Source organism: Ochotona curzoniae, unplaced genomic scaffold, assembly GCF_017591425.1.
Source record: "Ochotona curzoniae isolate NIBS_2020 unplaced genomic scaffold, NIBS_Ocur_1.0 contig_2754, whole genome shotgun sequence".
In the NCBI taxonomy this organism is placed as follows: domain Eukaryota; kingdom Metazoa; phylum Chordata; class Mammalia; order Lagomorpha; family Ochotonidae; genus Ochotona; species Ochotona curzoniae.
The window spans coordinates 2,300,526-2,327,808 of record NW_024465582.1 but is presented as its reverse complement, the minus strand read 5'-3'; the positions used below and the strand labels follow the sequence as shown (position 1 = coordinate 2,327,808).

The following is a 27,283-nucleotide window of genomic DNA, read 5'->3' as shown; positions in this document are numbered from 1 at the left end:
GCATGTGGGCTCCAAGAGCCTTTTGCCATGGCACAGCAGTGGCACACTGCTTATCTCTGGGTGGTAGGAGTGACTGACTTTAAAACCAACATGGAGCAGTTTCAGAACGTCATCACTCTTATATGAGGACGACACACTCTCAGAAACACTGACCATCTTGGAGCTGGAGCTGTGAAGGCACGGTGGCCCGGCAGCCTGGCACCTCTGCCCCCACTCCTCACAGGAGAGCATCAGGCCCCGCTCTCTGCCTTTGGAGAAGCTACTCAGGCGTTTCTTGGGGGCGCTGGCAGCCCACGTCTGGCAACCAGGTTGTGCACGGCCTGGACAGTCCAGGGTTGACCTCACGGCAGCATCTGCAAGCTCTTCCAGGAAGCCAGACATTCTGCGGACCCAGGAACTGGAACACAGCACAAGCCAGTTTCCTTCCTGTTACCCTGACTGTGGACCACTGCCCATCCCAGGGGTTAAAACATGGGCTAGAGGATGGCTGAGCTGCAGCCTGCCCACAGCACCCTGCCCCAGGAACCCCTGGTCACTGCCGTGCTGCTTCTCTAGCTGAACGTCCTTTCAAGGCAGCCTTCACCCACTGGGCACTTCTTACAGGTGCCATTCTCTAACATGTGGTCTTGGCAGCCCCCCTTGCTGGCACAGGCTCGCATCTCTGCCAGTTACCCAAGTTCTTGCCTCTGGCATGACCCAAAGCTCCAGCTCCCTCTGGGGGAAGCTGTGGTGAGCCAAACAGGCGTGCCTTAGTGCACTGTGGATAGCAGGCTCACAACTGCTAAGGGTTAAACTTTCTCTTCTGAAAGGCAGCTGCAGGTGAAGCCCCGACAGGGCGGGAGGCAGCTGTCATCACTGTCAACAGCTCATCCACTGCTCCTTCCCACGGGATGCAACCTCTGAGAACACTGCAGCCAGGGTGCTGTGTGGGCTGCAGCCCCCCGTGAGCCCCGGGACAGCACAGGGCTGCCTGTTCTCCAGCCCGGCTCCAGCAGCATCCTTGGTGCTGGCTGTCAGCGGCTCCTTGCAGGAAGAATTCCTGCATGACCTCTGATTGTGAACTTCATGGAGGAAACAACCAGCTAAAGGCCTTCCAGTTCAGCCCATCAGGTCTGCAGAAGCGGTCCAGCACCCATGTCCTGTGCACGTCTCCTTCACTAACACTGCTCAGAGCGCGCAGACAGCAGCCCCAGCCTGACACTGCAAAGCGCAGGATCTCCTGCCAGATCACGTCGGACTGTCCGGGCTTCGGTTTTCTGTCTAGGATACAGGAATAACATTACCGGCCTTGTGGGCATGCTCCGGGAACTCCAGGAGGAAACACACAGAGCCGGGCCCCAAGGAGCAGCGCACAGTGAGCCACGAGCCACAAGCCGCTGGCAACCGAGAAGGCTGCCAGCAGGCCAACCAGTGGACATCTCTCCAGGCCCGCACGCTGCATCAGAAAGCCACTGCCCACCATGAACTCCTTCCTGGGCATCACACATTACTGAAACAGCGGCCCTGAAGAGGACTGGCATCGGGCAGGCAGAAGGACAATTTCTAGAGCTTTCCCAGAAGTAACCTGCTGAGCATCACAGCTCCCAGGACTATTGTTGCAGTTAAATTTATTTTAGCAAGTTACTGAAGCAAGCAATGCATTTCAAGCTAAAGTCATGCTAGTCTGGTCCAGTCCAAATACACAGAAACCTAAGTGAAGCCAGAGCTCGCGCCCTCAGCTGCACTATTCCCAGGAAGTGCTGCACACGCAACGCTCGTGGCGAACGCCTGGGCAGAACACACAAAGACGTCCTCCACTGCACAGGCCTGCTCTCCCCACGGGCCTGCCCTCGCCCCCACCACACACACAACACCATGCTACAAGGTGCTAGGAGCACACACAACCGACATGGCCTCCACTCCTGCGTGCCAAGTGGACCTGCGAGCTGCACACAGCAGGGCAGGCATGCCGGACCCGGGACACTGGGAGCACCCCTCCGGCTCTAGGAAAAGAACTTTCTCACTTAAAAACCACAAAAAGATGTGGCTAAGGCACTGTTCAAATTTTTAAAACCCAGCAAGGCCTGTCTTGAAGCAGAGAGGGCATCTCGCAGCAGCACGGCAGGCCCCCACTGTCCCAGTATCGGCCTTCAGCAGTCACTCCAACAGAAAAGTCTTGGCCTGTGAGAGCGGCTCGTCTGTATTTTCAAAAACCAAGAGAAAGACTTTTCCCAGCCAACTGGCAACAGGAAGAACCTAATTTTTGGTTTCAATTTCCTGAGGAGAGAGAGGGGAAGGGGCAGCTCTTTTAATCCCTCACGTGACAATTCACAAAGTACGTCCAAGTCTAATTGAACACCCTCTGAGAAGAGGATGTCCCTGGCCCTGCTCCACAGGACGGGAAACTGAGGCTAGGGGAGTGGAAGCCAGACCTGGGAGTGTGATGTGAGCTGACCATGAACTGTCAAAGCCAAGAGTGCTTCCCAGGCCAATGACTCAAGCAGAGGAACCACTTAACTATCTCCCTTCAACTACGGAGGGCACCTGAGCCGTGGCTTTGGGTCCACAGGCCTCTAGAAAGGGGATGTGGATCTGAAATTGAAATCTCTCTTACACGTGTAAAACCAGAAATTTTCTACACCCACATGCTCTTGCCTAGGAAATTAACGCCAGTCTGAAGTCCCTGGGAGGCTGAATGCAGAGTGCCAGCCCACCAGCACAGGCGGGGGCTGCTCACCGGGCAGTCCCTGGCAGTATACAGCTGGGCTGCTCCCTCTGGTCCACCTGCAGCTCAGCAAGACCACCCTCTGCAGGGACCCACACCGGCTGCCCCCAGCGCAGTTCAGCTCCCTGTGTCTGCCACCAACAAGCCATGCGCACACGAGACCAGGTTCCAGGGATGCCCAGCAGGGGCCTCCCAGGATGGGGAGTGAGTCACCTTCATAGTTTCCAAAGTTTCCTAATTCTTCAGAGTTAGGTATTCCTTTTGTAGCAGCTAAACACACACACAAATGGATGTCATTCAAATATAGGGGTTTTTTTTCCACCTTTGCCTTTCTATGTTGCAAGGCGTTACAGCTGGTTAGCCACTTTTTAAGAAAGCAAGTGGAAAAACAGCAAGATTTAAAATTTTCTGCACTTGAACTCAAGTTGGCAATCAAATTTTTTAACAATTCCAAGACCAGAAAATTCTCCGTGACCCCTGCCGATACTCATTTAGCAGTCAGGATGTGCGTGGCGTTGGGCACACATGCAGAGGCACCGTTCTCCTTGGCTGCCGGGCTCAGGACACAGGAGCCAGTCCACCGTGAGCCCAGTCCTCAGTGCACAGCCCCTCCAGAGCGGGCTGGCGGCTGGAGCCACAGCAGTCTCCTGGCCCCTGGGCAGAGAGCAAATGCTCCGGAAAGGAATCCTTACTACGGGGAGTGCATGCCCACGCCTCAGCCCAGGACACAGACTGCAGTGCCCTCCTCAGGTGCCCTTTCCAGGCTGGCCAACCCTGGAGACCTCAGGGACAGCACCTGCCAATGAGCCAGCTTTCACGGATTCACACTGCTTTTCTGTGAGCTTCCGTATGACGACGTTCTAAAGGACAGTCCATCTGAGAGGGGCAGGGAAAGACACTCGGCCTGGTGGTCACTGTGCCCGAGTTCAGATGACAGACCCGGCAATGGACAAGAGTCACTGAGATGGGGAGGCATCTTGTCAAGGGAAGCAGTGCCACATGAGAAACCATGGCCTCCTCTTGATCCACTTGCCCAGCGGAGTCGGCTGGCCACACAGTGCCCTTCCGCACAGCAGGCAACACCCAGCCTTCACTCCAACACAGAACCTGAGGCTCTGGTGAGACCAAGCTTTGCCACATGCTACCTGGCCAGTCCACCCCAGTCACAGGAGCCCGTGGCATTCCCCACCCGAAAGCTACATCATCAGACATTCACAGCCCGCAGTGGTGTGACAATGGAAAGGGCCAGAAGCCAAGGAGCATCAGGATTCTTAAAGCCAACAGGTCACCAACTGACAGCCAGCAAGCATCAGGGACCCGAGTCCCACACCTGCAGGGATGCATGCTATGCCATGCATGGGAACGTTCTCAGAAGGGGACCCTGAGCACAACTGAGAACACAGCGGACCCTAACCCTAACCCACACCAGCCTCACGGAGCCTGCCGCTCAAGGGTGAGCGCGGCTCTGACCTCTGAGTGTGGGCAGATGTGCAACACATCAACAGAAAACCAGCACAGCACAGAAATCTAAAGAGAAAATGTCCGCTGCTCAGCGTGCAGCCCACCCCAACCCCCAAAGTGTGGGGAAGGGATCTGGCCGTCTCGTTGAGGCACAGGTGTGCCAGGCACCTGCCAGGCTCAGGGCTCAGCACTTCTCCAGGGCCCTACTCCCCTGCAGAGCTGGACTGACTGCATGGCTTCCCAGAAACCACTGTGGAGCAGACAGACAACTGTCACCCTTCCTTCCACTGTCCACTTGCACAAATTCACTAACAAGGACCTCCCAGCAAACTATGACCCAAACTTGCCTTTCACCTGTAAGGCGTATGACTGTTGTGCCTTACAACACTTCTTTAGAATTCCTTCAGAAAGTCGAGTCACAAACAAGAGCTGCGCACAGCCCCGAGGGGCCCGCGGTTCCCCAGCCCACTCACACAGCCGAGGGGACCGCGGTTCCCCAGCCCACTCACACAGCCGAGGGGCCCGCGGTTCCCCGCCCCACTCACACAGCCGAGGGGCCCGCGGTTCCCCAGCCCACTCACACAGCCGAGGGGCCCGCGGTTCCCCGTCCCACTCATACAGCCGAGGGGCCCGCGGTTCCCCGTCCCACTCATACAGCCGAGGGGCCCGCGGTTCCCCAGCCCACTCATACAGTCGAGGGGCCCGCGGTTCCCCGTCCCACTCACACGGTGACAACAGGGAAAACCACTAGCACTCAAAGGCCTGTCCCAGGCTCACTCCCACCCCAGCCACTTTCCCAAGGACTCCCCACAGCCCCAGGGATTAAGCTGCCCTAACTCAGCAGGCACTGCCCACTGGTCCTCAGCCCAACTTCCCCAACCTGTGCCAGCCTCACAGAGGTGGACACTGGGTGACAGGTGCCAGTAGTCAGTGGCAGGAGCATCTGGGAAGGGGCTAACTGGTCAGGACAAAGGATAAAAGCAAAGCCTTGAGAAAGCTCACAGCGGTGTGTTATGAAGACACTCGGTGGATTCCAGCTTCCCTGCACTTCTGCGGGAGTGCAAGCTGCCCTGCTCCCCAGGCCATCTCCCTCCAGGCTCTCCGCAGGCAGGGCACGTGGGCTCAGCTCTTGGAGGCAGGTGGCACACCCCCTGTGATGGCCTCAGAAGGCAGGGAGAGGGCAAGGGCAGTGCTGCCCCGCGCAGCTCCATGCCCCCTTCCATCTAGGCCCTGGAGGATGTGCGCAGGCTCCCCAGGGTGCACTCCTGAGAGGTCAAGAGGGAGAGCAGGCATCCTCAGAGCAGAGCCCAGGTGGACATGCAGCATGCAACAGCAGCCTGAAAGCTGGGGTCCTCTCCCAGTGGCTGGCTTCTCACAGATCTTACATCAGGAACACAACCATCTCTGGAGGATCAGAGACCCTGGAATATGAGGTTCAACACTGCCAAAGGACTGGGGAGAGCAGCTCCCGCCGTCTCCTGCATGCGCACCTGAGCCGTGAACTTGAGGGCCTGCCTGAACCGAAGCTGGTCATGGAATGGGACTCCAGGTGGACGCCAGGGCAGAGCCCTTCTCTGGGGCTGTGCAGCCTCACTAAGCACCAACATCCACAGGTCACGCTCCCAGCTCCATTCAGGCACAACTTCACCCCTGACCCCGCTCTGGGGCTGCGCAGTCTCAGCCAGCACAGCACCAACATCCATCTACAGGCCATGCTCCCAGCTCCATCCAAGCACAACTTGACCCCAGGAGGCTGCCTTGGCAATGAGGACTCTCCAGGGCAGTGACAGGAGCCCAAAGCACTGTGGGGTCAGGAGGTGAAGGGTCAGATGTAAGAGCAGGTGCGTGCGGCTGCAGCCAGGGGCTGGGAGAATCAGAATCGGAGCCTGTGCACCCCTCAAGGAGACCCAGGCAAGGCACTGAAGGGCGGCACCTGCTGCACCACAGCTGGCCACCACAGGCGGAGGAGGGAGGTCTCCACCATGGGGACCCGGTGGGGACACGCGCAGGTGGGCCAGGTTTGGGGTCTGAACCAAGAGATTATTCCCCATGCCCACCCTGGTCTCAGATGCGAGCAGAGCACTAGCTGGCCTGGAGCTGACCAGGAGCGCACTGGCTGCACAGGGAACAGCTCCAGAACCCAAGCGACTGAAGGCAGGCGTGAGGGCGCGCTCTGCATGCACACATCTCCCGTTTGTTCTAGTGTGAGGAGTCCCAGCTAGTTACGTAACAGCCGGACACCCCAGGGGCCTTCCAAGTGAGCCTCAGGTGAGGAACCTGCTCCGGGCTGCCTCACGGTTGCCCCAGGAATTCCCAGGCAAGGGAAGCAGGAGCCCGCAGTGCAAGCTCAGGTGAGGGAACTGCAACAGGAGCCAGGTGAGACCACCAGGCCACTGGGGAAGCTTGTGCTGCAGCGGGGCTGGGGGGGAGGCTGCCAGGAAAGAAATTCCAACACAGAGCAATTATCCGCGTCTAACTCCGACAGCCCCGAAATTCCTTGCGTGTCTGTCAAATCGGCCAAGATGGGAGCAGGAAAAGCTGGCGATTGCCGGCCTTAGACCTACGCTCAGACGCTCCGGAAGCACCCTCAGCAAGCCCCCCTGGGCGACCCCCGCACGCAGCCTGCATCCCCTGGCTGAGTCCCACACTTCCAGAGAACCCAAGCCCTCTACACTCATGTGGAAATGCTTAAAATGCAAACGCCCCCCCCAAAGAGTAAATACACACATGGGAGGAACACCTGACTCCTGGGAATGCTGCTGGCCCGTGTTCGGGTTTTTGGGGGTTTGTTTTTTAGCGTTTTTATACAGAGAAAGTGTTTCAATACTACTTTCAGCTCGCAGTCCCATTCAAAAGAAAGCAGAGCCCATCCTAAATTCACTTGACCGCTAAACTGTATCCATGAGCAAAACTTAGCTATCTCCTAAAGGGGGGGGGGGGAGCTCTCAGAAAGATACACACTTGACATTCCACCTTGAACCCGTCTCCAGGCCTGGCAGCGCTCAAGCAGCCTGCAATCTCATTACACGTGCGCCCCGCCTCGCCAAGGGGGTCTCTAAAGCTGCCCGGGGGGCGGTCGGGCAGGAAGACGGGAACGGCGAGTCTGCCCGCCGCAGGCCTTGCAGCCCGAGCCCGGCGGCCGGCGGGCAGCTCGCGCACCCTCCCGCACGCGGCCTCCCGCACGCGGCCTCCGCGGCCCGTGCACTCACCCCTGGATGCCCGGGCTGTAGGCGCGGCTCTTCCACGGCGTGCCGGGCCGCGGCGCCTGCGCCCCGGGGCCGCCCCCTCCGCTCAGCGCGGCCGCGCGGCTGCCCGACAGCAGGTAGTTGAGGCCGTAGGTGCTGGCCTTGTTCTCCCGTTTCCGCCGGCCCGGGTGGAACTGGTGCTGCGGCGGCGAGCCGGCGGGCGCGGGGCCGCGCGGCCCGGGGTGCCCGGGGTGCCCGTTGGCCGCGCCGGGCCCGCTGGGCGCGCCGTCGGCGAAGTGGAAGAAGGCGCCGCCGCGGCCGCCCCCTCCGGCCGCCCGGCCGCCGCTCGAGGACGAGGAGGAGCAGCCGGGGCTCTCGGTGCCCGACTCGGCGTTGGACGAGGACGAGGACGACGACGACAGCGACGGCGACTTGTGCAGGCGCGGCGCGCCCTCGGGCCCCGGCGGCGGGCGCGGCGCGGCGGGCGCGGCGGCGGCGGGCGGCGGGGGCGAGGCGGCGGGCGGCGCGGGGCCGCCGCTCCCCGCGGGGCTCGCTCCGGCCGGCCCCGCCGCCGCGCCCGCCGCCCCGGCCGTGTCCAGCGCCGGCGAGTTGAGGCAGAAGTAGGGCGCGAAGCCGGCGCCGCCGCGGCCCACGCCCTGCGAGGTCTCCCAGATCTGCATCCACAGGGCATTGGCCGGCCCCTTCTGCTCGGGCTGGATCCAGGCCACGCGCGGATCCATCCACGCGCCGCCCCCGCGGGGCCCGCGCCGCCCGCCGGCCCCGCCCCCGCCCCGCGCGCCGACGGACGGACGGACGGACGGACGGCCGGCCCGGGGCCCGCTCGCGCTCGCTCCGCCGGGGTGGCCGCTCGGGGGCTGCGGGCTTCAGGCGGCGCGGGCCGGGCGCGGGGGGCCGGGCGGAGAGGCCATCGGACAGGGGCGGGCGGCGCGGCCGAGGGGGCGGGCCCGGGCGCCGGCTCCCTCAGTCACGCTCGGGCGGCGGCGGCGGCGACCGGGCGCGGGGAAGGCGGGGGCCGCCGCCTGCGCTCCAATGAGGGCCGCGAGGCCGCGGGGCGGGGAGGAAGCGCGGCCTCCCGGGCCGGGCCGCGGGGCCAGTGCGCACGCGCGGCCGATTCAAACCCCCGGCAGACGGCGCCGCCGTGCGGACCGCGCCTGCGCGCTGCCCCGGGCGGAAGGCCGCGCGCCTGGGCGGAGCTGGCCGGCCGGGAGGCGGCGGCGGCGGCGGCGGCGTGGGCCCGGCCTCCCGGGGCTGAGGGGCGAGCGAGCCGGCCGCGTGCGAGCCCGAGGCCGCTCCGAGTGCGGGGGCGGGCGGCCGGGAAGGTCCCCCGGCCCGCGCGGGCGCACGGCCCCGCCGCCGCCGGCACCCGGCCCGGCCGGCCGCCTTACGTAAGGGCCGAGCTCCGGGACGGCGGGCGCCCACGTGCCGGCCGCGACGAGGCCAGCCCCCGGCCGCCAGGGCCCGCAAGGCGCTCGCTGCAGGTTAGGGCGGTGTGTGTGGACGTTGGACGTGCGCAGGGCATGGCCGAGGGGCACACAGCGACGGCCGCTGTCCCTGCTGCCGGACGCGGCCTCCCGGTGTGCAGGGGCAGCGGCTTCTGGCCTTTTCGGGATTCCCTGCACCCAGGAGCCTCCGCGTTCGCTTAATAAGTAAGACAGGTGCCACCCGTGAAGACCGAGTCACCCTTGGCAGCAGCTGCGCTGTCGCCTGTCGGCCCCCGCCTGATCCTCCCGTCCTCACATGGGGTGCCTGCACACCCTATACAAACTGACCTGTTTCCCCCAAGCCCCGGCTGGCTTGGAACAGTAGACTTCTCCCACGCCTGGAAGCTAGAAGGCGGAACTCAGAGTTGACGCGTGGGGTTCCCAGGGCCCTTTTGAAGATGTGCACAGATGTCAGAGTGTGCCACTGCAGCAGCTTCCCCTGCGCTCTGGAGGGGCCTGGCGGTGCTGTCTGGGCCTCTCATCTGCCCCTCTCCTCCCACCCCTCCAGACCTTTGGGTCAGCGAGGAGAGGAAAGTGACCCGCCCTCTTCCCGGGTGTGCACCTGCTCCAGGATGCTGTGCGCACAGTGGGTCCTCCAGCGCGGTGGACCACGTGTGGGTGAACACCTGAGCTCCCGAGGCCGGCGGTGGGCTGCCATCGGTGGGCTGCCGCCCGGTTCCTTCCGCGTTCTACTGCCTCTCCTTGCCTGCTGCTGTCTGCACCTTGCCTCTAACTCACACATCCGCCTTCATTTGCTTAATTAGAGTCAAGGTTTTGTTCCTGAGGCACTTGATGGTAAATCCTTTTGTGTAAATGAGAGGCTGTTTATTTCTTAGTGAAGGTGGAGAAGGAATACTGGCAGTGAAAGTCCTTGCCTCTGCCTGCAGGGAGGTCTCTCTTCCCTAACCAAGGCCCCTTTCTCCCTCTCCCGCCCTGACTGGTTCCCACAGACAGGCCCACACTTCCCCTCCTGAACCGCCGCTCCAGTGTGGGAGACAGCACTGTGGATTTAGTGCCTGACCCCAGGCAGAGGACTGGTTTACAAAGGGTGTTCTGTGGACCGAGCCACGCCAGGATCGTGGTCCAAGGAATTTTTAAGTGCAGCAAAGTTTGAAACCCCCTGCCTGAGCCTGGAGTTCCAGATGCAGTCCCATACAGGCACAGAGTATTCAGTAAGCAGATGTGAGTCGGCTACTGCCGGGTGACAAACCAACCCAAGTGTGCGGCGTTAGCCTCAGCGTGTGGCATGGCTCACAAGTCACGAATCAGGAGAGGCCCGTCTTGCTCAGCTGGCAGCTCTGGAGTGGTTCGGTGATTGCCAGGCTGGCACCTGGGACACCAGAGTGACCAACCCATGCTCACCATCCAACAGGCCAGCCCTGGCCTGTTCAGGAATGGCTGAAAGCAAGCAGGCATACAGCATACACCGTGCTGAGAGCCACCACCACGTTTGGAAGAGACCAGAAGGCCAGCTGCACTTGGAGATGGGAAGCCAGCACACAGCACAGGACAGGGGGTGCCCGGCGCTGCGTCACCCAGCTCTGTTCTGCCCTCACAGATTGTCCTCTCCGTGTCTCGGTTTTGTTTTTCCAGAGTTTTAACATATTTAACTTCCTTGAAGAGCAGAATGTCAGAGCTTTTGCATCCGCTGGTTCACTGCCCAGGTGACCGTGACAGCCAGGGCCTGGAGCTCTCCGCGGGCCCCCGGTGGCCTGGCCCACAGATGCGTCATCTCCCACTGCCCCATGAGGTGCCTTGGCAGAGACCTGGTTCTCTGAGTGATGTGGGATGATCGTGCCACCGAGGGCTGCTTCACCTGCTGCGGCGCTGGCCCCATGCCTGCACTTAGCAGCACAGCAACGGATTTAGGGCCCACTGCAACTCCAGGAGGAATTTATCTCAAAACCCTCAGGTAGGGCCCAGTGCGGTGACCTAGCGGCTAAAGTCCTTGCACTAACTACATCTGTAAAGACCCTGTTTCCCAAGAGGGCTGTGCACTGAGGTTCTGGGAGGAAACTTCAGCTGGCTGCAGTGGCTTAAAGGAGACCTACGTTCCACAGACAGAGAGATGGCCTTTGGTAGTGTGCTGGCCCAGTGCTCAGGGTGGGCAAGGTGGGCTGCCTGTCGTGCCTTCAGCTTTTGCCCTGTGGCTGCTCCAGCTCCAGCCCTCATGTCCACAGTCCAGGCCCAGAGTGGGCAAGAAGAGACTATGTCTGCTGTATGCAGCTCATCAGAAAAGCACACTTTTTTTTTCTTCTAGAAACTCTCACACTGAAATTCTGCTTACGCCTTGCTAACCAGATATGACGACAAGGCTGCCCCTAATGGAGGGGCTGGGAAACCGAGCCACAGGATGACCCTAAATGGTCTGCAGCAATCTGGGGCTAGTGCTTGGGGCGGACAAGTGGCCTTGCTGAGTACTTTGGCAGAACAATGGGGTAAACCCAGCCCAGTCTCTTAGGACTGCAGCCCATGGGCATCTAGTCCTGAAAGCCTGATACCCAGTCCACGCAGCCTGCAGACTTGTTGGCAGGGTGACTAATGGGTCCTCGAAGGACACCTGGCAGCATCTGGAGAGACTGGATTGTCACGACGGAAGGGTGGGCCTTACGCCCCTGCTGGGAGTCCCCGGCAGCACCTACCCACACAGTGAGAGCCCAGCTGAGTTCTCAGTACTGACACTGCAGGTGTGAGCAGTGTGCACACATGCGTGGCTCAGGCCTGGGTTGCCAGGGGATACCAAGGAAGGAAACCCAGGACAATGCTCCCAGGCCAATCCTAGAAGATACAGAGTTATCCCAAAGGGACAGACATTCCAGAATGAGGCCTGATGATACAAATGCCCAGAGCCCTGTGCAGCATTGACCAGGCCTTGGAAGATCCAGCCAGGACCCCCTCTGAGAATCACACTGAGGGACAGCAGTCTGCGTAGACATCACCCTGCCCCAGCAGGTGGGACTGTAAGGTGCCAGGCTAGAGGAAGGGACACAGCCCAGGGCCTGGCAAGCAAAGGAGATCAATGACGGCACAGTAGTAGGTGTGGGAGGATTCTCTGCTTTCAGCCACGCCCCCCAGGGTTAAGGGGTTGCTCCTGGTGGGGCCGTGTGCAGGGTTAGGGGGCCGCGTGCAGGGTTAGGGGGCCGCGTGCAGGGTTAGGGGGCCGCGTGCAGGGTTAGGGGGCCGCGTGCAGGGTTAGGGGACCGCGTGCAGGGTTAGGGGACCGCGTGCAGGGTTAGGGGGCTGGCAAGCCTTTTGGGTCAAATAACGACGCTCTCTGCATGGACTAAGATCGCACTTGTAGGACCTTGGTTCTCACAACAGTGTTACAAGCGTGGGAGCCTGGCCCCCGCCCTGTCTTCCCCCAGCTGCCACTTTTGGCCAAGTCGTTGCACCCACACAGGCTCTACCACTGCCGCCAGCCATAATGTGGCACAGCAAGAGGGCCCTAACCATTGCCAACGTGTGCCAGTGCTACTCTGTGAACCTGCAGAACCCAGCTAAAGAAACAGCCTGCTAGTCCTTCAGAGCAATACACAAAGCTGGCTACTGCACAGGTATTTGAGAGAAGCAAAATTAGGGCCAGTAGCTGTAGCTGCTACAAGAAATAAGCTCAGAGCAGAGTATACTAATCCTTGTTCCAGGGTTATAAGCATTTCACATCTGCCTCCCAGGGGGTCCACAGCAGGGCTGGTGTCTCAGAAAGCGAAGGCTTCTCCTCCTAGCCCTTTAGGTAGACAGCCTCCCATTTCCCTAACCTGAGGCAGAAGTGACAGGTGGTGGGTCCAGCCCCACCTTGATGGAGTGGGCCACCCAGTCTTCCACTGGCATCCTGGACTCCCTGGAGCTGGCTAGGGCAGAAAGGACCTGGGTCTTCTAGCAGGCACAGCATGTTCAGCAGGTAAACCCATCAGGATTCCACAACATTTTCAAGGTAGAGGAGAAGGACAGCGACACGGCCTCCAGGTTCCCACAAGGAGTCAGGGACAGGAAGGCTTTGATGTGGGCAGCAAGTGGCTGACTTCGAGGCGCACTGGCAGAACACTCAGCGTTCACCCAGTTTCAGTCTGGCTTACGGTCTGTAATCTAAGTGATAGATTAACTTGAAAGGGAAACTGGAAAATTCTCTCTCCTCAAGGAGTCTTCCCAGTCTGGCACAGGTCCCTCATCATCTCCTGCTCCTGTGGGCTTTAGTGGAGAGCCGCACAGGGAAGCAGTCGCTGCAGTTCATGGTGGCTCCTGTCCCTGCAGAGGCTGGCTTGCTGTCCTCTCCCTGTGCAGAGGCTGGCTTGCTGTCCTCTCCCTGTGCAGAGGCTGGCTTGCTGTCCTCTCCCTATGCAGAGGCTGGCTTGCTGTCCTGCCAAGCAGAGGTCCCTGGAAGTGTGGCTCCATCCCACCAGCAGCCCAGGGAGGCAGGTAGAAAACTGTGTGGCCCTGCACAGCAAACAAATCCAGGAGAGTGGATGGAATCTGCTCCCTGTCTCAAGCATCTGTAAGTACAGGACAAGTAACCTGTTTTCGAGCTTGGGTTTTCTCTCTCCGTGCTCAGAAAAGGGGCTGCTGAGCCTCAGCCACTTCCTGGCTGTGTGCCCCCTGAGCAAGCTGAGGAGCCTAGCTGGCCTCAGCATTGTGTGCAGAGGCCAAGGACCCACCTCCAGGAAGCACTGAGCAGTGGGCTGGACACGCAGCTCCTGTCCCAGGGTGCAGGGGGGGAGGTGAGCAGCCCATGGTTGCCCACGCTCCTTAAAGGAGCTGGAATTGTATTCTATCCATCTCCTCGGCTCTTCCTGCACTGTGGGACAGTCAGCACATCTGTTCCCTGCTGCCCACCCTTGGTTCAGGCTCCCACTTCCCTGTTAATGGAAGAAAATGGCTCTCCTGTGCCCCAGCTCCAAGGAACTAATTAATTTTTCTATTTCTCTAACTGCTCGCTCTTCCCTGCCAAATCCTCTGGGTGTCTTGTTGTGTCCCAGCATTCGTCCTGTCTGTTTGCAGTCACTGCTGAGCCAGTCAATGCATGCGTGTCCATCAGGGCCACCGACGGACCAAGATGACTCCCACGGCTGGGCAGGAGAGCCTCTGGCTGACTGGCGTGGCTGCCTCTTGCCCCGCCGTGCTGGACCCTGGCCAGAGCTAGCGACTGGAGATTCTGAGCTGGCGACCAACCGTGGTCAGAGCAGGGCTGGAGGAGGGGAGACCTGCTGGGCAGCTGTGGCAGTGCCACAGGAGTGAGGGGTGGAGGAAGGAGCCAGGGTCAGGTGTCCGCAGATCCTGCAGCAGAGCTGTGGGGAGCATGGCAAGGAGGAGGGCAAAGGGCCCACAGCCTGAGCGGCAAGCCCAAGTCTCCCCAAGAAGAGCAGAAAGAGCTTTCTTGAAGGAACTGCCAGCTCCCTGGCAAGGAGGCAGCTGGACCCACGTTGGTCTGGAAGTTTCATGGTGGCTGGCAGCTGGGATAGGGGGACAGGGAGATGGGTCATTTCCTGGCCCCTGTGTATTCACCACGTGGCATCTGAAACCTGTTTAAAGTTTCCCATTGCGTTTTGAGGCACGAGGGCCCCATTCAATAAACTCTGTGGATAATTACTACACTCGGGACACTGGCTCTTGGCCACCAGGGCCTAAAAATAGCAAGTTTACAGACTTGTGGATTCTTTCCTCATGACAGCGCGGCGGCCGCTGGGCAGTGCAGCAGACTTGGCCTGCGTTGGCCACACAGACAGAGGCCTGGGCGGCCCGGGCTCCGCTCTGCCACCAGAGGGCCCCCCAGCCCTCTCCGCGCGGTCCTCTCGCCGGGTCTCCTTCCCTGCAGCCGCTGCGCAGACAGCCGGCCACGCACTCGCGCACGCACCAGCCAGGCCGCGCGCCTACAGGTGCGTGAGATACAGGAGCCCAGGACGGCAACACTGTGAGCACCTGGAGCTCGGGAAGAGCCAAGGTGGCGGCGAGTTCGCGTCTGAGGGTCGGGGATGCTCAGTGTCCACAGGCTCTCCCCCAGGCCCCGCCGCTCTGCAGGCCTCCCCACTGGCCCCACACTGACCCTGCCCATAACAGCTCTGAGCTAAGGAGTGTGGCCGTGTTCACTGCCCCCAGCGTCCTGCGGCACAAGCCCAGCACTTCATCATAAAAATGTTAAGACTGGAGGCAGTTCTGACTTTACAATGTCTGAGAGAGAGAAAAACAAAAAAGGATCTTAGAAGTGTTAGGATGTTTTGTCTTCCTTTTATTGCCAACTGTCTGGTTTCTTCAGCGGACGCATTCATCCACTCGTGTTCATTAGATATGCAGCGACACTCTGTGTAATTCATTTTTCTTTTTCACAGTTTTTTTATTTGAAAGATGGATTTGTTTTTCTTTTTTCACCGTAACATTTTACTTCCCGAAGGGATTTAGGTTACTTTGATTTGGGGATTGCTACGAAGAAGGCTGAGCACAGGTTATAATTGCGTTCAGTTTCAATAAATAGCAGTTTACTTCTCCAAAGCCATTGTACCAATACACTTTTCATGATATTGTTCTTTAGGCTCAGGGATTTCCCCTGCCACACTCCCCACCCCGTGTTTTCCCCTGTATGGTAACATAGCAGGGACCAGCTCCTGCTGAGAGCTTGCGAAGGATGAAGGCTTCCTGGAGATAAGAAGAGGCAGAGGAGGCATGGACCATTACGGCATGATGCTCACAACGGACAACTCAGAAAAGTTGCCTTCTTTATTTATACACAAATCATCACAAGCTTTTGCACAACATCCAACTGTCTCACTTTTACTTTGTTATAAAAGCATGATTACAAACGCTGGGCCTGTATGGTCATTTTCCTAGCCACATCCCCCTGAACTGACGGAGTTGGGAGATGGAGCTGTGCGCTGGCTGGAAGAACGATGGTGGCCGTTTGGAAAACAAGTGACTCATGGCTTTGAGTTAAGTTCGCTCATTCTCTTATTGTCTTGAACAAACTGTAATTACTGATTTAGTGCTTTAGTCTGCCCTGGCTTCCTCCCAGCAGGAGACTTGCCTGCAGGGATCCCAGCTGTTGGCAGCTTGGCAGCGCCAGCTCGGTGGCCCACAGGTGGCACTGAGTTACTGAGAGGAGGAGCTTAGAGCTAGCTGTGCTGTGGCACAGCAGTTAAGCCACCGCCTGTGATACCAGCATCCCGTATGAACATCAGTTCAGTCTCAGCTACCCCACTGGCCTGGGAGGGCAGCGGAGGATACTCCAATGCTTGAACCCTTGCATCATGTAGGAGACCCGGACACAGCTCCAGGTCCCTGACTTCAGCTAGGCCCAGCCCTGGTCACTGTAGCTTTTGAGGCATGAAGCAGCAGATGGAAAGATCTCTTTTGCTCTCTCTCTCTCTCTAATTCTTTCAAGCAAATAAATACATCTTTTAAAAAGCTTTAGAACTTGGGCCTGGCAGCATGGCCTAGCGGCTAAAGTCCTCGCCTTGAACGTGCCAGGATCCCATATGGGCGCCGGTTCTAATCCCAGCAGCTCCACTTCCCATCCAACTCCCTGCTTGTGGTCTGGGAAAGCAGTCGAGGATGACCCAAAGCTTTGGGACCCTGCACCCATGTGGGATACCCAGAAGAGGTTCCTGGATCCTGGCTTCAGATCAGCATAGCACCGGCCATTGCGCTCACTTGGGGAGTGAATCATCGGATGGAAGATCTTCCTCTCTGACTTTCCTCCTCTCTGTATATCTGACTTGCCAATAAATAAATAAATAAATCTTTAAAAAAAAAAGCTTTAGAACTGGGCCGGTGCCATGGCATAAGTAGGGTAGGCCTCTGCCTGTGGCACCAGCGTCCCATATGGGTGTTGGGCTTGTATACTGGCTGTTCCACTTCCAACCCATCTCCCTAATTGTGGCCTGGGAAAGCAGCAGCAAATGACCCAAGAGCTTGGGCTCCCGTGCCAGCATGGAAGAGCTGCAGCAAGCTCCTGTTCCCTGGTTTGGATCAGCTCAGCTCTAACCTTCCAGCCATTGGGAGAGTATCTCTCCCTCTCCCTCTGTAATGCTTTCAAATAAACCTCAGAAAAAGAAAAGAAGAAAGTTCCTAATCATGACATCGGGATTGCAGAAGCAGGGTGCACCACATCTCCACCCAGGTGTAGCTTTGGAATCTTGTTGCTTGATTAAGCAACACTAGATCTTACTGGCAAAACACAAATAAAGGGAATGTACAAAGCCATGCTCTTACGGCAGGTGTTCAGACATTAGCTGGAAAGATGCACTCATATTGAAGTTCGTGAGTTCAAATCCCAGCTCCTGCTCCATCTTCTTTCAGAGTCCAGTTTCCTGCTGCTGTGCACCCTGGGAAGCAGTGACTGGGTCCCTGCCACCCACCCTGGACACCTGGCTTTGGTTTCCAGCTTCTTGATTTGGCCCAGGCCCAGCCTGGCCATTGCAAGTATTTGGAGAGTGAACTAATTGAATGGGAGCATATTCTTTCTCTCTGTCTCTATCAATTTTTTGAAGATTTATTCATCTTTATGGGAACGACAGATTTGCAGAGAGAAGGCAAAGCAGAGAGAAGAATCTGCCACTTGCTGGTTCACTCCCCAAATGGCTGCAATGTGTCTGATCCAAAGCTAGGAACCAGGAGCTTCTTCCAGGTCTCCCATGTGGGTACAGAGTCTCAAGGCTTTGGGCTGTCCTCAACTGCCCTCTCAGGCCACAGGCAGGGAGCTGGATGGGAAGTGGAGCAGCCAGGACATGTGGTGCCCACATGGGATCCCAGCGCTTGAAGATGGAGGGTTAGCCAATTAAACCATTGTGTAGGCTCTGTTTCTCAAATATTTTAAGATATAAAAACATATATATATATGTATATATACACATAGAGATATATATGTATACACATATACATATTTTTTAATAAACTTAGACCAAAGAGGTGAAAGGGAAATGGCAAGTACAATATTTAAAGCAAAGGCAGCTTTCTCCCGAGTCCTCACACGGTACTCCCAGTCCTTGCTAACGCTCGGTGGAAGCAGCCCCACTTCACAGACAAGAAGGCTAAGGCCGGGGGCACCCAAAGCCTGGCTAGCGTGCCTGCACCCTGGCGCGTGTGCTCCCCTGCCAGGCTGCCCTGCTCTAGATGCTGTGCCCTCGGTCAGCTGTGCCACGTGCACAGGTGAATGTCAGCCACTTTCATCTCCTGTTTCACTGTCAGTTGTTAGAGCCCGTGACCTATTTTTAAGACAAAGTCAGATATAACAGCTCTCTCTTCCAGCAAGCTCACTTTGTAGAATCTGTGAGGCCCGTTTCCCGGTTGGCGGCTGCTGGGGCGCTGTCCGTGGTATTGCAACACTTTGTTGGACACCCGTGGAGGTTCTGCCTTTTAGAATGGCTGTGTGTGACAGCCAGAACACCTCGCAGCTTTTAATGTAGAACTCACACACACAAAAAGAAAAGAACGTGTCCACTATTTTGGATGAAAGTGGTTGCTGACTGGCCTACCAGTGAACTTCTCCTGATACAAAACGCACGTAGCTGGGTGCTGTTTCATGAAAAGGGCATTATTCAGTTGATGGGGTTGGAAATAGAGAATTTGAGATTGGGCAGCCCTGGTGGTGTGGTCTCTGGTGTGGGCTTCCTGCCACATCACAGCATGACAAACAGCAGTGCACTAGAAACACAGGCAAGAAGTCACATGGAGACGGGAAATCGGGGAGGGCTCTGTGAGCCATGTGAACCCCAACCTAGGGCAGAGCCCCCAGTGAGCTGCACACCTTGCTCGAGGTTAGGGTTCAGGTGCAAGTTCCACCACTCCCACATTGCCACACCAGGGAGCTGCTTCCAGTGTATGATGGTTCAGGGGACACACTGGGACCAGGCTAAACCCCAGCACCAAGCTGGCCTGGGCAAACCAGGACAAGCCAGAAAGGACCCTTTGAGCGACACCCTGGCCCTTTATAACAATACTTTGGAGCCAGCATTGTGGTGCAGCGGGTTGGGCTGCTGTTTAGAGAGTTGGTGTGAGTCCTGGCTGCTGTCTTTCTGATCCAGATCCCTGCTGATAAGCCTGGGCATGAGCTTGGGCAGCCCAGCAGTCTGTCCTGAGGGAGGACAGTCCTTTATATGTCTCGCTGGGCAGGGCTTAGGAATGTCTGGCTCTGCAACTGCAGGGGAGACTCGAAAGTCCATCAGTCTAGGGCAGACCAATGTTTAAGTTGATCGTTCTGTATGGCTCATGAGTGATGCTCTAAATATTCAAAGTAGCCGTTGGCATGAAACAGGTTTCCTGCCCTTCTAAATCGGAGTCCTTCCTGCTGGCTGAAACATGCAGCTGGTTCCTGTGGGCACAGGACCACATGCACCACAGGAACTGGCCACAGGGAAAGCAGGCCATGGCCCAGGGGCAAGGGCTTGAGCCTAAATGTTGCACTCTGCCTCTGACTTGTGCCTACATGCCTGTTGGCAGCCATCTGCACCAATTTGGCATCCACATGATAACTTTGAACTTACACCTTCTTCCAGGTGGTGACTCAGTGATTCAGGCCCCTTACTTCCCAAGATCCTACTGACAGCAGCATGTAGTTCCATGCAGCCACAGGAAGTGGAGAGATCAGAGTGCTAGGCCTTCAGGGGCTGCCGGCAGGTGCCAGCCATAACCTTCACCCACATTCCACGTAGGTCAGCAACACACAGTTTGCAGCTGTCAAGCTCCTGCTGGTAGTGACTGCGGCTGTGTTGGAATGATTTCTGCCACAGAGAGCTGTAGAGTCTCTTTGGAGTTCGCCAGAGGAACCCTGGGTCTCCTTCAACTCACTGGTGTCTTTGCGCTTGAGCCAGAGCGCCTACCCCATCATATTGGAGATGATCAGACCGCCCTGGACGTGTCAGCTGTGAGCCCACGGAGGCACAGAGCTGCCCTGCTGCCTTGCCCCGGCACAGGTGCAGGTGCTGCACAAAAAGGGGGCATTGCAAGAGGGAGCCCAGCCGGGGATGGCCCCTGGGAGGCCCTCGCCTCCGTCAAGCCCATGAGCTACTCTACAACAATTTGGGGCTATTGTCCAGGGTCTCTTCTAATAAACCTGAGAGCACCCATTTGCTCTTTTTTGTGTGTTTATTCAGTTTGAAAAACTGCCCCTCCCCTCACTTCCTGTCTTTGACATTCACTTCATGGTTTAGCATTTCCCAGTGCATTATTCGCCACACAATGAAAGTTCTCAGGAGAGGCTATTTTTTTCCCTGTATCTTTTTGAATAAAGCCTGTTTTCCTGGAGAGAATTATTGCTTTTCGTAGCATAGAAAGCTCTTGGAAGATGGGCTTTCCTCCAAGCTGGGAGCGTGGTGTCTGCCCCACACAAGATTTAGGGTTTTAGCTCCGCAGCTTCTCCATTCATGTAGCCCCAAACAGAACATCTTCCTTTTCAGCCAATCCTCTGTAATTAGCTGATGGAGACAGACAGAAAGGAGGAACAATGGGCCCTGTCTGCAGACTCTGAGAGGCTTCAGGGAGGGATCCTGCAACCCCCCCCCCCGAGGTGTCTCCTGACTTCCTGGCAAGGACGGGCTGTGGTGTGCAGGATGGGCCTAGGGCAGGCTCCCTTGGGGGATCAGATGTGCGACCTGGCAGCATCCTTGGGTGCGGGCACCCAGCCTCTAGGCACAAACGTCACAGCTTTGTATTCATCTAGTTCCCCAGCAGACGGAGCATCCTGTCTAAAGATCTGCCAACATTGCAGCAACCTTCTCACCTAACGCATAGCTTTCTATCATTAGTTCCAAGGCCCCTAAGTTCCCCCACAGCCCCGGGGATTTGGGAGCAGACACCTGCCACCGGTGAGCTGAAGCAGACCTCGATTGAGTGCCTCGATTCTGGCTTGGGCCATTGGGGCTTGGGACTTGCGTCATCCTCACGGGTGTGTGGGGGCATCTCGTTTCAGTTTGCAGTTCCCCGAGGACTTGCAGTGTCAAGCATCTTTCATTTGCTTGTCAGTTGAATTTTGGCAGAAGAAATGCATCCCTGGACTGCTTGAGCCACACTCCTAGCCTATCGTCCGGATGTGACGGGGTCTCCAGAGGTGGGGGCAAGAACTGCTGCTGCCTCCCCCACAGATCTGGGTCGCAGCAGGTTCTCCCCAGCAACCTGCGTCCTGATCCCAGTGCCTTGAAAGGTGGGAGGAAGCAGCTTCCATTGTGGCGTACTTTGCCAAGAGCCAGACAGTAATTAATTTGAGGTATTTCTCCCATCCCGCCTCCCACAAGTGTGCTTCAGACACATCAGCTGGATTTTAAGAAAGGAAATCATTATCTCATTGAGAAAATCAGCTTGTTTTTAATTCCATCAAATGGGGAAGTTAAATTTAGTATCTGTGCTTGCTTCAGCAAAGTCTGCCTGAGCCAATCTTTAGGAAGCTGCAGGATGAAATCACACTAGAAGGTCTGCCGTGTAAATCTCGCGCGAGAGGCAAGAGCTCCTCCTGCCCTCAAGGGGTTAACAGTCACCTGCCAGACGCAGGACCGTGGGGCTGACACCAGCAGCGTGGCCAGGAGCTGCCATTACTACCGCGACAGCACGTGAGGCCTAGGGGCGCTGCAGCGTCCAGCTTGACTGGCTCTGTGAACAATCAGAATGGCCTGCTCTGCCATGCAGCTCTTCAAGGGACCGCCCCCCGGTGGGGCTGTGTGCAAGGCCCACTGGCTTCTGCACGAGGCCTGACCAAGAGCCAGCAACGGCTTTCTTCTGTAAACATCAGGACACAACAACCCTCGACGCCGCTCAGCTTCTCAGTCAGTCCTTCCAGGACGGCACGTCCGACTTCCCGAACTCACCCCAACCTTGGCAGCTCAACTCCAAACTTTGTCTTCCCAATTCTGGTCACAGTTTGATCAGCATCATCCTGACAAATGAAACAGGAAGTGAGATGTCTTTTAATCTCACCTAGGGCTTCTCTTTGACCCAAGGAGACAGGATTTACCATGTTTGCCACTCACCTGGGCATATTTCATAAAGCTTTTCCAGATGGTTTTTCTAAAACACAGTTTTGGGCCCAGTGAGTAGCCTAGTGGCTAAAGTCCTAGCCTTGAATGCACCAGGATTCTAATCCTGACAGTCTCATTTCCCATCCAGCTCCCTGCTTGTGGCCTGGGAAAGCAGTCAAGGACAGTCCAGAACTTTGGGACTCTGCACCCATGTGGGAGACCTGGAAGAGGCTTCTGGCTTCAGATCTGCTCAGCTCGAGCCATTGTGGCCACTGGGGGAGTGAATCAATATATAATAATATAATATATAATATAATACAATAATTTAAATAATATATATATTTAAAAGATTGAATTAGTTATTTGAATATATATATATTTTCTAAAAAAAGTAAGCCTGGGAATGTGGTTTGCTCTCAGAATTTTTTGAACTGATTTGCAGTTGATGGTATTAATTGGATTCCAGCATTCAAGGGAGAATGTTCTAGAAGCCCTAAATCCTTTCCTTTCTTCTGGAGGTTCAGGTTTCAGGCTGAAGCAGCTAAGCTCGGGCTCCAACACTCTTCCGCCTACACCAGGGTTGAACAGACTCTGTCCTGTGAAGGAAGTGGTCTGGTTTTCTGCCAGGTAAACCAGATGTCCCAACCCAGTGCGCCGTGTGTTGGCTGGTCTAAAAAGTTTTCTTTCTCCAGTCAATCGTGACTTTCAGGCAAAGTGCCACACAGGCCTTCTGCCAGCACGAGCTAATATTGGGTGTGTAACAAAGAAGTGGGAAGCCACTCATGCTGTCACCAAGCAGCCTCGGATCAGCAGCTCAGCTGGTCCTCCGCTCAGGGGCCCGCCAGGCTTCAGCCAAGGGTCGGCTGGGGGTCCTGCTTCCTTGCACTCATGGCCGTCGGCAGCCTTCAGCCCCACGGCTGCAGGAGAGCCTTGGCCTCTTGCTGCTATCTGGTGGAGCCCATCCCTGGCTCCTTGCCCCATCAGACGGAATTTCGCAGTGTGGGGCATCTGCTTGCAAGACACGTGTCACCATCATAAGTGTGTCACGTGACAGTGGAGCACCAGGAGGCAGGGGCCTGAGGTGCCACACTTTGTCAAGGTGCCAGGGCTTCCACTTGCACATGAGGACTTCAAAGGCTTGTGATGAATGGAGTGAAAGATGTTCACTCTGGTACAAAAAAATGTAAACCTATTTTTCCTGATGTGTATTTCATGAACATTCTAAAGGCCAGGCATACATTGAGAAACGTTACTCTCAGGGCAGGAAGTAAGCCGAAGGTGCCCACGGGTTTACAAAGGAATCCGTGAGTGCAGACCGGGGACGTGCCAGCTCCTTCCTCCCAGTTGGGTGCACTGACAAGTGCAGGACACAGTCTGCCTGCACTCCGCGGGTGCCTCTGACAGCAACAAAGGGCCTGATGGCACGAGCATCGGGCATCGAGCATTGAGCATTGAGTATCGAGTATCGTGTATCCTATGGTTTGACCTTCCCACATACTTTCACTTACTCTCCCTGCTCATCACTGCCCCCAAGTGGTCAGCGCTCTCACTTGTGACTTTGCAAAGGAGAAATCTGCTTCCAGGCCACACAGCGATGACGAGGATGGTGGAACCAGGCAGGACAGCAGCTTGAACCTCTCTGCACTCCCTGGCGCTCTACACAAGTTGGGGGCAGAGGCTGGGGGTGGGAACAGCTCCCAGTGAACAGCTAGTTCTGCCTGCTGAAAGTCAGGGCTGCTGGGCAGGCTGGGACAGCAGGCAAGAACCTGCAGCGACCTGGTGGCAGAGGCAGCATGTGTGGGGTTGAGAGACTGTTGAACCCCAGACAGAAATGGCACAGGACAGTGGGACCAGTGCTGGGGGTGGATGGGCAGCGTAGCAGGCGCCAGGACGCACAGAGGAGCAGGCTGATGGGAGGGTGGTCTCAGCTGTCCACGGGGAAGGGGGCTGCCCTGCCACGGCAGCAGAGGCTGCTGGAGTGCACGCTGGGTGGGATCGGGGCACTCTTCCGCTGATGGCACATTGACCAAAGGCTCAGGAATCTGTGGCTTGTGGGACTGGCTCCCCGTCAGGGTCGCCACCAACCTTGCCAGGAAGTCACCCCTCTCTCGCAGACCCTCTCTGGCGCCAGAATCCCAGCCCAGATCAGGAGATGGCTGTCACTGGAGGAGTTTGGGGAGGGAGGCAGCAAGATGGGCCTCACACTTGCTGCAGCGGACAAGGGGACACCAAGTGGGGGCAGCGCCATACAGCCCCCAAGGGCTCAGTGGGTGCATGGGGTCCATACGTGGGGTGAGGCTTGGTTACACCAAGGGCTGACCAGAAGGCTTCAGCCGTCCCAGATCCCTGTAAGAAGCAGGGATGCCCCCAGGGGCAGGGACAGTGTTTGGCGGGAGAGTGCTCATGGGCACTGCAGGATGAGAGCACAGCTTTTTAGCTTAGTCCGGAGCAGTCACTGGCTGCGGGTCTCCTGCAGGTGGCAATAGAGAGCTTGTTGAGTCCTGCAGGAGAGCGCCTGGGAAAGGGCGTGGGTGGTGATGCTGTGACTTCCAGATCACGGCAAGGGAAAGCAGCAGAGGGGACCCAGGGCAGCAGGCAAGGGACAGGCACGTGCCCTGAACGGGGTAGGGGAGGCAGGCTGAGGATGGTGGGAGGGTGTTGCCCTCAGGGAGCGCCAGGCAGGACCCCCCGAGAGCAGCAGCTGCCGTAGGGGCTGCAGAGGACTGAGGGCAGCTCAGCAGGAAGTCAAGGTAAGACAGGGACACACACACACAAACGCTGTGCACTGAGTCCTAAATGGGGCAGCTCCCCCTGAGGACCCTAGACCATGAAAGAGGGCAGCAGAGGGGCCTCAGGCCCTGACCAGGCGGAGACAGGCCAGGCCCCAGGGTCTGGGCTGGCGTCAGCCCTCAGGGCTTGCGGGCCCACGTGGGTTGCCTCAGCTGCAGCCTGAGGCCTGGCATTCTGTGTGAGTCCTAGCTGCTGCGCTTCTCAATGAGCTCCCTTTTTAATGCTGCAAGCACCTGCTCCCTGGCACCCACATGGGAGGCGCAGACGGAGTTCCTGGCTCCTGGCTTCAGTCTAGCTCAGTCCTGGCCACTGTGACGATTCGGCGTTTGAATCAGTGGAAGGAATCTGTGTGTGTGTGTGTCCCATCCACTCTCTCTACTTTTCTTTCTCAAATACAGAAAGTGAATAAATAAATAAACAAATACAATTTTCTTGCAAAAAGAAAAAAGTGGTCCCATAACTAACACCAGTGATTTTGCAAATTTAAACAGAGATAGATAAGGAAAAACCAAATGGATTTATCAACCCAAAAAAGGCAGAATGAAAGTTTTCCTGCGCAGGGTGCAGGAGTTTAACCAGGGGCTCCTTCAGCACTGACAGCAGGCAGGGCTCAGTCACAGCATCTGACATGAATTCAAACCCTTAGGGATCCTCAGGCAGCAGAATCGGGCAGCAGGCTCAGAGCGGGCAGGCACCTGCTGGACAGGCAGCTGCTGGACAGGCACCTGCTGGACAGGCAGCTGCTGGACAGGCACCTGCTGGACAGGGCCCTTGCAGCTGCTACAAAATGCTCATGCTTCACAGATAACAAAAGAGTCTCAGACTTCATGAAGCAGAAAACTTACAAAATAATCTCTACTGTACCCGCAAATGAGGAAAAGAATGGCAACTACAGCAAACAAAACCTTTAAATAAAATCCACCGAGTGAGTGAAAAGCAAAAACCATTTTTTGGAAACAAACTGATTTTCGTGGGCTGGCGCTACGGGGTAGAAGGTGAGACCCCAGCCTGCAGTGCCTGCCCATATGGATGCCAGTTCAAGTCCTGGCTGCTCATCCAGCACCCTGCTTCTCGTCTGGGAAAGCATCAGAGGATGGCCCAAGTCCTTGCACCCCACGTGGGAGACCTGGAAGAAGCTCCAGGCTCCTGGCTTCAGCTCAGCTCAGCTCCAACTGCTGTGGCCATGCACAACCTTTCTCTGTCTCCCTTCTCTTTGTAAATCTGCATTTCAAATGAGGATATTTTCCTAAAAATCCCTGCAACACCCCCCCCCCAAATAAATAAAAGACAAAAAATAAAAACCTTAGAAGTACAGCTTGAGTTGAGCCGACCGGTAAATCCCTGTCACTTGGCCAAGGCAGGACGAACTCTCACAAGAGGCACGTGGCTCGGAGCCTGAACACGGTCATGCCCGTGAGGAGGCAGAGGGAGGGCAGACTCCGGAAGGCAGCGGACAGAAGCACCTGCTGAGGCCGGAGCGGTGATGCTGGTGAAGAGAAAACGAGAAACCCAGCAATCAGGGACCATCCACGGCTCACCGCAAGTGTGCGTGCTCAGTAAGAGACCACGCAGCCTCGGACGCCTCGAAGGAAGCAACCACGATGGGAGAAGGCCCGCATCCGTGCGCTGCTGCATCTCCTCTCAACGCCTGTGTTTAAGCCTTTTCCCACAACAGGTAGAATTGAGAATCAAATGGTGTAATTTCTTTAGGAAAGATTTATTTTTGCTGGAAAGGCAGATTTATAGAGAGAAGGAGATACAAGGATTTTTCATCCACTAGTTCACTCCCCAGATGTCTGCAACAGCTGTAACTGAGCTGATACAAAGCCAGGAGCCAGGAGCCAGCTCTGGGTCCTGAGGCTTTGGCCCATCTTCCCTGCTTTCCCAGGCCACAAGCCGGGAGTCGATGGGAAATGGAGCAGCCGGGACATGAACCGGTGCCCATATGGGATCCCAGTACTTGGAGATGAAGGATTAGCCAGTTATTGCACCGAGCCTGCTAAACGGTGAAATTCTTAACACAACCTTTGTGGTGTAGCTGGATATGACACCAACACCCCCGGCTTTGGTATATCCTCATTAACAACTACACTGAGGGAGAAATCTGCATCTGCAATAGATGAAGCATCAGGCTTGTAACAACCACAGTCACACCAGTGCGCGAGGATGGCGCGGGAGAGCGCTGGGCGGCTGTGCTGTGCAGAGCACCGACTCTGCCAGCGGGGGGCAGCAGAGGGCTGGAGCCCAAGCAGGTGTCAGCCGGGGAAGCCAGGCCCTCCGCAGAGACCGCCGGGGCTGAGCAGGAATGTGGGACCTCCGCAGAGCTGCGCAGCTCCCTGTCACGGGTCCACTTGGTGTGACGCCGGCCAGCCTTTGACAGCGAAGGCACGCACTAGGGTGCTAGCTGGGCCTCCAGCCTCAAGTCAACCCAGAGCATCTGCTGCCAGCCAGGCTCACCTTCCAGGGCGCAGGCCTCTGAGCTTTCCCGAGGACATCCAAGCTACCTGCGGGTTAGGGGTTCCAGCCCAAGAGCCAGAGATCAGGTCAGGAAGTGTTCACGTCCTGCAGGCCAGGCACCTGCCTCGGGACTTCCTGCGTGGGAACACTACAGCCCTGAATCTCTGGAAGGCACTGGAGCACGGTGTGCGATCCTCACGGGAACTCGGGCAGGTGCCAGTCCTGGGGGGTTCCCATCTGGCCCCAGCAGTGACTCTC

The 27,283-nt window shown here is 57.1% G+C and overlaps 1 protein-coding gene across 2 annotated transcripts in view; it reads right to left on the bottom strand.

The window, feature by feature from the left end:
* The window catches only part of TENT4A (terminal nucleotidyltransferase 4A), a 35,411-nt gene extending 27,302 nt beyond the window's left edge, over positions 1–8,109 (bottom strand). For both annotated transcript variants that reach the window (XM_040977389.1, XM_040977390.1), the window contains exon 1: positions 7,375–8,109. In XM_040977389.1, coding sequence (XP_040833323.1) covers positions 7,375–8,090 — 716 coding nt within the window. In that variant the 5' untranslated portion in view covers positions 8,091–8,109. The remainder of the gene's footprint in view (positions 1–7,374) is intronic.
* Positions 8,110–27,283: the final 19,174 nt, after the last annotated feature.